The sequence below is a fragment of the Archocentrus centrarchus genome, chromosome 7 (assembly GCF_007364275.1).
Source record: "Archocentrus centrarchus isolate MPI-CPG fArcCen1 chromosome 7, fArcCen1, whole genome shotgun sequence".
NCBI classification, from domain to species: domain Eukaryota; kingdom Metazoa; phylum Chordata; class Actinopteri; order Cichliformes; family Cichlidae; genus Archocentrus; species Archocentrus centrarchus.
Window position 1 is genome coordinate 37,658,865 of NC_044352.1, and position 12,268 is coordinate 37,671,132.

General features: G+C 43.1%; 1 protein-coding gene across 1 annotated transcript in view; it reads left to right on the forward strand.

Moving 5' to 3' along the window:
• Positions 1-2,700: 2,700 nt before the first annotated feature.
• Positions 2,701-12,268, forward strand: part of LOC115782477 (voltage-gated potassium channel subunit beta-2-like) — a 101,329-nt gene continuing 91,761 nt past the window's right edge. The window contains exons 1-2 of the mRNA XM_030732653.1: positions 2,701-2,790; positions 3,853-4,190. Of these exons, the coding sequence (XP_030588513.1) occupies positions 2,701-2,790; positions 3,853-4,190 (428 nt within the window). The remainder of the gene's footprint in view (positions 2,791-3,852; positions 4,191-12,268) is intronic.

A 12,268-nucleotide genomic window follows, 5' to 3' on the forward strand; every position in this document is an offset into this window, starting at 1 on the left:
TGAGCAAATATAGAAACACCATGAAAGCAGGAACTCAAAGAACACACAGGACCATGACAGGTGTTGCACCGGGGGCTTCTGTTTAGGGCTACACTTCCTCCTCACTGTCACCCGGTCAGCCTGGTTTCCCCTCTGCTCAGTTTTATTTATATAGCGCCTACTCACAGCAAACAGTCGCCTCAAGGTGCATTATATTGTAAGGTAAAGACCCTACAATAATTACAAGTATCATTATTTATTATTAAATAATAACAGCTAGGAGTAGCTAAATATTTGACAAATTGGGCAAAAAAGTTAGGGAGGCACAGGTGTAGAAGCCATGCTGTTAGTTACTCAGCTAAGAGCTAAGCTATTAGCTAAAATAAGCTAGTGAAGCACTAAAGGCACAATAAGTGAATACTATGTGTGGCTGTGGCTCAGGAGGTAGAGCGGGTCACCTATTATTCGGATGGTTGGCAGTTCGATTCCTCACTGCACTGGCTAAATGCCAAAGTATTCTTGGGCAATACTGAATCCCAAGTTGCTCTACTTCACAAGCATTGGAGTGTGAATGTTAGACAGAAAGCACTTAGCTTAGTTACATATGGAAGTGCTTGTGTGAATGTAAACGTGTTGTATAAGCACGTTAAGTGCTCAGATAGAGTAGAAAAGTGCTATATATGAACTAGTCCATTTACCATATGTACAGTACCAGTCAAAGGTTATGTTGTATAAAATGTATATAATTTACAGATGATTCAGCAGAGAGTGGGCTTTGGAAAAAGCACTTGAAGATTGCACTATTAAACTAGAAAAATCCATTTCTTTATGAAAATACAACCTGAATGCTGAAAGATTTGACCTAAAATGCCTAAAAATGCTTAAAATATTGAAAACTTAATGTGCTGACCCAGCTTAACCAGCTGAAAGGAAAAACATTTGTAAGAAAAATTTAAAAAGCAGCTCAAATTCTCAAGAAAATACTTAAATTGAACTTTATTTGCTGAAACTGCTTTTTTTTTTTTTTTTTTTTTTTTTAAATAGAGAAACAGCTAATCTTGGAGCTGAAGCACATCAAAATGAAGAACTTAAATAAATGGAGAAGACCTTCATCAACATATACTAACCGCCCACATTTGAACCAGCTGCCTCATGCATCTGAATTTGAATCAACCAGTCAGAAACAAGCTGCTTCAAGCTGTGTCTTTCCCTCCAAAATGAGTGAGAAACAGTAGAAAATCTTGCTGACCTACGCACAGACAACAGCTTGCTACACAAAAACTGTAGGTCCCAGTGACGAGATTTTTACACTATCTGCAGAAGGAGACCTCACTGAAGCAGAACGTGTTTTTTTAAGTCTATACCACTAAAATTGATCAAGCAATGACAGTTTTAAAAGTGCCTCTGTTTTTGGTTTTTGCTCCAAAGAGAGGAGAAAAGTTAACCTTGGAGTAAAGGGCAGATAAGGAGGATACACCTGACCCTCTCAGGCTCCTAGTTTAAATTCTGTAAATGTCTGTGTTATGGAAAGGTCATTTCCTGACAGAGCACAATCATAGCTGCAATTTGAAGTATAAAGTGTTTTGGTAGACCAAAAGCTGTGGGAATAAATTGAGCTAAAGGAGAGGGAAAAAAATTGAAAAGCAAAAAAAGCTCAAATTCTTCACTCTAAAAACCTTCCATAGAAATTCATTGATATTTCTGAAAAGTTCATAAAACTTAAACTTTTTAACATCATTCAAATTAATAAGTCATCTAAAGATTTCTAATTTAATCAAGCTACACAGATTGAGTTGCACAAAACACCACTGTGCGTTGTAACAGGAACAGCATAAAGTAGAACTGAACTCTACAAAGTAAAGATAGGAAATAACTACAGAAGTCAAACAGACGAGAGCTGTGTCCAAATTCAGGGGCCGCATCCTTCAAATGACCCGGCCTACGTAGACCGGGTCGTTCGCAGCCCAAAGGCTGGAAGTGAGCGGCTGTGAGGTATAGCCTTCATATCAGCGTCACCTGCCCTCACCTCAGTACCTCATGTCGCCTAGCAACCATGACAGTGTGAAGCACAGCTGTGTAAAAGCAGCTGGTTAAACAGAGAACAAACTTTTGCTCCTTTTTGTGGTTTAATTTTAAGTCTTTAATTCAAAATAAGCTGTTAAAACAAGAATAACACATTTCAACATCAAGGAATACAGCTGAGTGAATGATTAATATCCAGCTATATTAAGTGAGACATTAATGTTGAATAAAACTATCCAGTTATGATGCTTAACTTTAATTTCAGGCAAACCGATTTGCTGAGGAACAAATGAAACGCTGAAACAAACGAAACAGCCGTTAGAGATCATCTGAGTGAGATATAAACTTCCACTCAGCGGCGAAAGCCAGCGGGGGTTTGAAAAGGATGTGCTGTGCTGGCAGTCGGACATTCTCCCCGGCTAAAGCGAGCCTTGATAGCCCGGTCAGCTGACAGCTAGCCAGGCGAGCTGCTGGTAGAGCAGCGGCAATGGACAGCTCCGAAAACAGCGGAGCACTTTTTGCAGTTAAGCGATATCTTGATAAAATGAGCTGATATTTGAGGTTTACACATTTACATTCTCGCCTGAAAACATCTTAAAAGTTTATTTTGTGTCACAGAAACAGTCATTTTTCAAACTCTTTGCCGCTATCCTCCGCCATGTTTGTGTTTGAGTTTTGATGCGCAATGAATCATGGGATATGGTAGGCCACGAAGGATACACCGGACCCATCCTTCAGATTCGAGAAAAGAAGGACGCATTTGGACAGCCTTCGTCGCCTCGCTGTGACGTAATCGGCATACAAATGTGGCCTTCGAAGGATGCGGCCCCTGAATTTGGACACAGCTAAGAAGAAAGACTGGACATGATGCCAGGTGACTACACATGAAGGCTCCACATGAAACCCGATGAGGAATTGCTGAAAGGCCAAACAGAGAAGAGACAGAAAAATGAAAGGAATGGAAACAGAAAAGGAAACAAACTAGAGTCCAGCCTAAACTCAAGAGTAGCAAATAACAGAAAATATATCTGTGAAGGTTCTCCGTCATCCAGGTCATAGTAGTTTCTGATGTTTCACCTCTCGTCCAAAAGGCTTCTTCTGTGCTGACTTTGATATAAAGGTGAGAAGGCAAACCATAAGGAAACCACACAAAGCATAAGATTAACAAAACTTATAAATACAAGTGAATTAAACAATAAACACAAACAGTTTGGACCTCAATCTGATGTGAAAATTTATGGTGGAAATGGAAAATAAATGGTCAACATAATTCAGTTATTAAAAAAAAATACTAATTTGCAATTCTATATTGTTTTCCTTACAATTTTTCCTTAACTTGATCCACAAAAACAACATAAAACATTTAACTTAATTGTTCTCAGATATGGTTCACAAAGCCAGAATATTAAGCTATAAAAATGTGTTATACCTGTGATTAGTTTATTTGCTTAAAAAAAAAGCTGAATGAACATCCTCCAGATTATTCCACAGTGTTTCCAGGGGTTGTGTATCACCAGAGCACAATAATGCAAACGATTCAGCAACATAAAGGCCACCCCCTCTGCTATCACAGCTAAACTGACTGACACAGGATTTTTTTCTTCTTTTGCCAGAAATAGAACTCACAGAAACACACAGCAGACCTTCATCTACAATCCCTCACTCACCCATGAATTATTCAGTGTTAGCACTTGAATAATGAAGGCAACAGACTAAGCACAGACCAGGAAATACAGCTGTGATTGTATTACAAGGTGATATGCATGTTGGAGTGGGTGTGCTATGATTTGTATTTACTGTCATGGGCCTATCACACTCTTGTTTGATTGTGAAAATATTCTCAATTTCTAGATACCCAAACCTGGAACCAGTGGAGGGGTGCCACCTGGGGGTCGAGACAGTAGTGGAATTTATCGAAGTGGTAGCATCAGCAGTGGAAGTGGAGTGTCTGGCAAGATGCTGTCCCTGTCATCCATGAGTGAAAGTGTGCACAGTGGCCTGAGTTGTTTGTTGTCAGAGCAAGCGCTGGAGCAGGAAGAAAGGCAGCAGCGCAGTCGGCATTTAGCAGAATATCAGCGCCTGAGAGAGGTTCGTGCAGCTGCTCAGCTCAAAAATCTTGAGGACTTCCTTAGGATGAACCACGTTTCACTTAGGGATAGTATGTCTTACACCACAGGCATGATTTACAGGTAAGCTGCTATCAACCTAGAACCACTCAGTTACAGATAATTTATCCTTAACTGCCAAGTGACGTTTTTTGGGAGTTCTTGAGACTTCTACATCAGCAGTTCATTTGACATATGCTGTCACAGCCTAGCTCAAGGGAAGGACAAAACTGGAGGAGGCCACATGTGATAGTAACAAAAAATGTTTATTCAACTTAAAGGAACTAACATAACCAAAAATATGTCAGTAGTGTGTGCAATGTGCAATACAATATAATCCATAGAACTAAAACCCCAAGGAGAGCCCCTCAAGACTGATGCTGTCAGCGTAAATACAGAGAGCAATCAGCCAGCACAGCTGCAACCCATTCACCTCATGACCTCTCCAATCAGGAAGCAGCTCTGAACTCACATGGTGTCATCACCCCCCCATAAGGGGAAGGATTCCCATGAGATCTGAAAAATATACCTCTATTTATAAGTTTGGCCACAAGTTGCTTACAAATTCACAGCTACTTTAACCTATTTAGTTAAGTAATACCGTTACAATGGCAGACAACAGTCCACTAAGCTGACTTACCTAGAGCTCTCAAGTCCCATAAAGCTACATACCAGGCTCTCCTTACATGTTTCCCACATGATACACCCAAGACTCAGCAACCTTGTTACCTTAGGAAGCAATTTAAGAGTAGTCGAACCCAGGAAAGAAAACTGTACCCATGTGCTCAGCAACATCATGGGCTGCACTGATTACAGACTCACAAACTGCCAGTATTTAACAGGCAACACAACTTGCTCCACTGAAGCATCAGGTAGATTCCTTGTATGAGGAGTCCATCTACTCAGGAGTAGCCAATGGTAAGAAAATGCTGGATGATCTTGTCCAACTTCAAAAGGTCTCACAGCGTGATCAAACAGTTCCTTCAAGGAAGGATCAGCTTGCTGTTCCTTCACTAAATTACAAAGGACATAGAATGCCTCCTTTCCCTGAACCAACCTCTGCCCCCCCAATCCACAGTAGATAGTATCTTCATGGCACACATTACTGCACATGCAGAAGACACCCTGCTCTGTCTGTAGGATCAAATTCATGTGGCTCTACAGGAGGATTGCTTTGATGTTCCATCTGCTGTAACAGGCCAAATACACCCAGAGCTAAATCATTACCAAGAATGACATCAACACCCTTCAAAGGCAGCTCTGGACACACCCCTCCTTCTACAGTTCCCTGCACCAAATCGCAAAACAAATAAACTTCATGAACAGGTAAATAAAAAAAAAAAAAAGGTATTTAAATGTATTTCTCTAATAGGAATACAGCTCCCAGTATTTGACTGTGGCGAAAAAGGCAAAACTGACTCCCTAACAAAAGTATTTTAGAACTCCTGACTCTCTAAAAATCTTAAGGAAAACCATCCTTCCTGTCAACTAGAGACAGAAGCCATCAGATAGAAATGGAGCATAACCTGAAACTATTTCATCTGCAGCCAATGTTTTAGTCTGCATTTGAAAAGGAGACACTACCTTGGATACGCTTGCCTTAGAAGTGCTAACTGAAACAGTTAATCCAGCAGATTCAGGAGGTAAAGCACTCTTATATGCTTCAGAGAGGGGCAATCATTTTTCCAATGACCCTACCGCTGACACTAATTGCAAGTCTAGCTGGGATCATCCTTCCAAAATGTGCGACATTCTTATTTTTAACAAAACTCCAAATCTGTCCTCTTCCTGTCAGCAGCATCTTTGGAAGCAAATTCTTGACACTATGCTTTACCAGTAAACATGCACTGTAGTAGCAAAGTCTGTTTTTCAGCAGACCAATTCCTCAAACCTGAAAGACACGCAAACATACAAAAACACACATCCAAACTTTCAAAATCAGCCAAGGAAACCCAAAACACACTGGAGTTTTCCCAACTTAGTCTAACATAGATTATATATACACTAATCCAGGCTAGTCTTTACTAAAGCCCAGGAAGTCTGACTATGCAGTTACCACCAGAATGAACTGGATGTGATCCTAAGCATAAAGCGCTACTTGCTTTCACCACCACAATAAATGTTAACACAACAAAAGCTCCTCAATCCACCAGTAAGACAAATTGTCTGCTTAGGTAAACACCAAAACAAAAAACACTCACCACATTCAACATTTTGACCTAAACTGAACAGCACCCACCTTTGTCAAATTCCATTTTCAAAAAAATTAAATTACCTGGCAATTATTTCATGAATCAGGCTTTATGGGATTAAAAACCGATATGAGGACAGTAGTCTCTTATGTTAGCTCTGTAAGGGTAAACAGTAAAGTTAATTACAATTTTACATACTAGTATGTGCCATACTGCAGTCTTGTTTGGTCTGTTCATGCTGTTGGTAGACTGATACACCTAACCACACTGAGAAAAGTAAGAAAATAGGGGTGGTGGGTGTCATTTATATAAAAAGATAAATATGGGGCTCTTTGGATGTTTCTAAACAGCAAAATGTATTTAGATTAATGTATGATTAAGAGACCATGTCAACCATTCATTCTCTAAAAACAGGTATAGTATTCATCAGCCAGACCACACCTCCCACCCCCATTAATTGTATAATGAAAAATTGTTTCAATACAATTACGTTGTGCGGTGAGGGGAGTGTTCATACACCAATTAGTTATTATTAATCTCTGGCTCTCTCTCCCCATCAGCAGATGACCCCCCCTATGAGCCTGGTTCTGATGGAGGTTTCTTCCTGTTAAAGGGAGTTTTTCCTTCCCACTGTCACCAAGTGCTGCTCATAGGGGTCGTTTTGACTGTTGGGTTTTCTCTGTATTATTGTAGGGTCTTTACCCACAATACAAAGCACCTTGAGGCAACTGTTTGTTGTGATTTGGCGCTATATAAATAAAACTGAATTTAATTGAAAATGGTACTATGAGGTCTTTGAGATAAGATGGTGCCTGATTATTCAAGACCTTGTATGTGAGGAGAAGGATTTTAAATTCTATTCTAGATTTAACAGGGAGCCAATGAAGAGAAGCCAATATGGGAGAAATCTGCTCTCTCTTTCTAGTCCCTGTCAGTACTCTAGCTGCAGCATTTTGGATCAGCTGAAGGCTGTCTGGGGAGTTTTAGGACAACCTGACATAAATTAGAACAATCCAGCCTAGATGTAATAAATCCCTGAATGAGCTTTTCAGCATCACTCTGAGACAGTTTGTTAGTCTAGAGAAAAGGGTTAGACACTAACCCATCCATTCATCTTCTTCCGCTTATCCGGGGCCAGGTCGCGGGGGCAGCAGCCTAAGCAGAGAAACCCACCTCCGTCTCCCAGCCACCTCCTCCAGCTCATCCGGAGGGACCCCAAGGCATTCCCAGGCCAGCTGAGAGATATAATCTCTTCAGCATGTCCTGGGTCTGCACAGGGGCCTCCTCCCACTAGGACATGCCCAGAACACCTCACTAAATCCTAGTCAGATGCTTGAACCACCTCAACTGGCTTTTACACATACTGTTTTCTTTTCTGTATATTTTTAGATTATAGTAGATTATTATGTTTTTATTTTAGAAAGTTGATTTTCTATTGCATCGCACTGAACAGGAGTGGCCCTCCAATCTCATTGTACATACTGTATAATGACAATAAAGGCATTCTATTCTATTCTATTCTATTTTATTTATATAGCACAAATCACAACAAACAGTCGCCTCAAGGCGCTTTGTATTGTACGTAAAGACCCTCCAATATACAGACAAAACCCAACAGTCAAAATGACCCCCTATGAGCAGCACTTGGTGACAGTGGGAAGGAAAAAACTCCCTTTAACAGGAAGAAACCTCCAGCAGAACCAGGCTCAGGGAGGGGGGGTCAATCTGCTGAGGGGGGGCTGAGGAGAGAGAAAAGACATGCTGTGGAAGAGAGCCAGAGATTAATAACAAGTAACGATTAAATGCAGAGTGGAGTATAAACTCCACTCTGCATATAAACAAGTAAATAAGGTGAATGAAAAGAAACAGTGCATTATGTAACCCCCCAGCAGACTAGGCCTATAGCAGCATAACTAAGGGAGGGTTCAGGGTCACCTGATCCAGCCCTAACTATAAGCTTGATCATAAAGGAAAGCCTAATCTTAAAATAGAGAGGGTGTCTGTCTCCTGATTCCAAGCTGGGAGCTGGTTCCACAGAAGAGGGGCCTGAAAGCTGAAGGCTCTGCCTCCCATTCTACTCTTAAGTATCCTAGGAACCACAAGTAAGCCAGCAGTCTGAGAGTGAAGTTGCTCTGTTGGGGGATATGGTACTATGAGGTCTTTGGAGATAAGATGGAGCCTGATTATTCAAGACCTTGTACGTGAGGAGAAGAATTTTAAATTCTATTCTAGATTTAAACAGGGAGCCAATGAAAGAGAAGCCAATATGGGAGAAATCTGCTCTTTTTTTTTAGTCCCTGTCAGTACTCTAGCTGCAGCATTTCGGATCAGCTGAACGTCTATTCTGTTCTGTTCTATTCTATTCGAATTGTTTGCACTCCTCACCCTATCTCTAAAAGAGAGGCCAGCCACCCTTCAGAAGAAGCTCATTTCTGCCGCTTGTATTTGCGATCTCCTCTTTCAATCACTGCCCAGAGCTCATGACCTAGGTGCTGGTGCCAATATTTGAACCATTCAGCATTTTTTTCCACCACGAACACGCTCAGTGCTTGGCTGAAAAATGGGTTTCAACTCCAGCACCGCAAGCTAGCTGGTCTGGACCGAGGAACGTGTGACAAAAGCGGCAGAAGGGCGTGACTCTTAACATAAAGTTTTCTTACCACTATTTCACTGCATGGTTTATATTACATGAGAAAAGCGATTTCACGGCTGTGAATTAGGTTGGGCTCTAAGGCTGAACTTGCTGCTTTGTATCACAGATTAAAAGGACACAAAGTGCGTACTTGTCGTCTTGCTCTAATCTTCTGTCTGTGTTTCCCTCTGTGCTGCACACAGATGCTGCAGTAGTTTGGTTTTGGACCCTAAAACGTATTTGCAGCACAGAAAGGGGAGCGTGTCTCTCCCACGTTTGTGCGCTTCGGCTTCCGTGTCCAGATGAGGACCTGCCCACCCTCATACATAAAGGATCAGTTCACAAAAGTGATGGAAGTGCAGGGCCGTTCTTATGCATTTTGTTGGTTCATGGAAACCAAGACCGGCACGGCATGAACACCGGCAACTCAGCAGTGGAAATATACTATTAGGCACTAATTCTCAAGCCAGCTGCTTCACACTCAGCTGTCAAATGTTGCACTGCAAGCTGGAGGCCACCACCTGATGAACCAACAGGGACCGCATCATCCAAAAAAGCAGAGATGAGATTCTGAGGCACCAAGGTGGAAGCCACTTGGCTATACCTAGAAATTCTGTACATAAAAATTATGACAGTGTTGTGACAAAGGGCAGCCCTGGCGAAGTCCAACACCCACAGCAAATGAGTCCAACTTATTGCTGGGAATACTTGTCATGTCCTGGGCTGTGTGCCCAGCATTTGTGTTTTATTCCTGTAGGTTATGTTTTCACTGAGTTCTATTATGTTACTAGTTTGTTTGGGTTTTGATCATTCATCTTAGTTTCTGTCTTGTTATTAGTTATTGGTTTAAATTTTGATTTCCTAGTTCCCTTCGTTCCCGTCTCCCCTGCGTCTGTGTACTTATATCTGTTTTGTCCTTCTGTCATGTCCCCGGCCTCCTGTGTTTTTGTATTGAGTTTTATTCCCGGTGTTGTGACAAGTCTGCATCTCTGTCCCGTGTCTGTGTGTTTCCTGTGTTACTTTGATAGTCTTTGTTCTTTGTACTTTGTGTTTAGTTTTGCTTCCTCTGTGTTATTAGTTTTATTTGTTGCACCTGTTGTTCCCTGCTGTTTCCACTTACCCTGATTACCTAGTGTGTGTATTTAAGCCCTCAGTTTTTCTCTGTTCCTTGTATTGTCATCAATGACCCCTGCTGTGTGTCTCTCGTTTCATGTTTCCCTTAGTTTTAGTTCTGGTGCCTGTTGAGCCCAGATTGTTTGTATTATATATCATCCTTTTTAATAAACCACAATTAAGTTCAGTTCAACATTTTGAGTCCTGCATTTGGGGTCCAAACTTTGCCTGCCTGCCACAGCTAAACATGACAATACTGATCAAACACTTGCTGTGGTTGTACAGGGACTGAGTGGCCCACAACAACAGGCCAGACACCCCATACTCTTGCTGCACCCCCCATAGGCGACCCCGAGGGACACGGTCAGATGCCTTCTCCAAGGCGATAAAACACATGTAGACTGGATGGGCAAACTGACGCACACTTGAATATCCTCAAAAGGATGAAGAGCTGGTACAGTGTTCCATAACCAGGATGAAATCTGCATTGTTCCTCTTGAATCCAAAGTTCAGCTAGTGGACAGATGCTCCTTTCCAGCATCCTGGCATAGACCTTACAAGGGAAGCTGAGGAGTGTGATCCCCGATAGTTGGAGCACACGCTCTGTGCTCCCTTTTTGAAGATGGGGCCACCACCCCGGTCTGCCAATCCAGTTGCACTGCCCCAAATTTCCACGTGATGTTGCAGTGGCATGTCAACCAAGACAGCCCTACAACATCCAGAGCCTTCAGGAACTCAGGGTAAATCTTATCCACCCCAGGGGCCCTGCCACCAAGGAGTTGTTTAACCTCCTCAGTGACCTCACCCCCAATGATGGGCAAGCCATCCCCCTCCTCCCTAGACTCTGCTTCCACTACTGAAGGCATGTCAGTGGGATTAAGGAGGTCCTTGAAGTATTCCTTCCACTGCCTGAATATAGCCTCAGTTGAAGCCAGCAGCGCCCCACCCCGCACTATAGACCATGTGAATAGAGCACCACTTTCCCCTCCTGAGTTTGCCAGAATCGCTTAGAGGCCATCCAAAAGTTTTTTTTCCATGGCCTCACCGAGCTCCTCCCACACCCACACATGAGTTTTTCCCTTCGGACACCACCTTCCACTTGGCCTGCTGGTACCCATCAGCTGCCTCTGGAGTCCCACAGGCTAACAAAGTCCAACAGGACTCCTCCTTCAGCTTGATGGCTCCCTTCACCTCTGATGACCACCATCTGATTCGGGGATTACCACCACGACAGGCACCAACCACCTTGCAGCCACAGCTCTAGCAGCAGCTTCAACAATGGAGGTGTGGAAGATAGTCCATTAGGACTCAATGTCCTCAGCCTCCCTTGGAATGCTGTCAGAGTTCTGCCGGAGGTGGGAGTTGAAGATCTCGCAGACTGGAGCCTCTGCCAGGTGTTCCCAGCACACCCTCACAACACGTTTCGCTGCACAGGGTCTGTCCAGCATCCTCCCCCTGCCACCTTATCCAACTCACCACCAGGTGGTGATCAGTTGACAGCTCAGCTCCTCTCTTCACCCGCGTGTCCAGAACATACAGCCACAGACCTAATGATGCAATTACAAAATCGGTCATTGACCTGCAACCTAGAGTGTCTTGGTGCCACATGCACTTATGGACATCCTTATGTGCAAACATGGTGTTTCTTAAGGAAAAACTGTGGTTTGCACAGATTTCCAATAACAAAACATCATTCCAGTTCAGATTGGGAGGAACGGCCTGCCCACTTACACCCTTCCAGGGCTCGCTTGCCCACTTGAACATTGAAGTCTCCCAGCAGGATGATGGCATCACCGGATGAAGCACACTTGAGCACCCCACCCAGTGACTCCAATAAGTATGGGCACTCTGAAACTGTCATTTTGTGCAAAAGCAGTAAGGGCCCATTCACTGACCCAAAGGCGCAGGGAAGCAACTATCTCGTCCACCGGTTGAAAACTCCGACGTACAGGCAGCAAGGCAAGAGGATACAAGAATACCCGCCCCAGCTTGCTGCCTCTTACCGAGGGCAACTCCAGACTGGAACAGAGTCCAGCCCCTCTCCAGAAGACTGGTTCACAAGCCCAGTCCATGCATTGAGGTGAGCCCGAACTATATCTAGCCAGGATCTCTCAACCTCACGCACTATCTCAGTGTCCTTCCCCACCAGAGGATTTACATTCCATGTCCCAAAAGCCAGTCATGATAGCCAGGGATCAGTCCTCCAGGGCCTCCGTCCTTGGCCA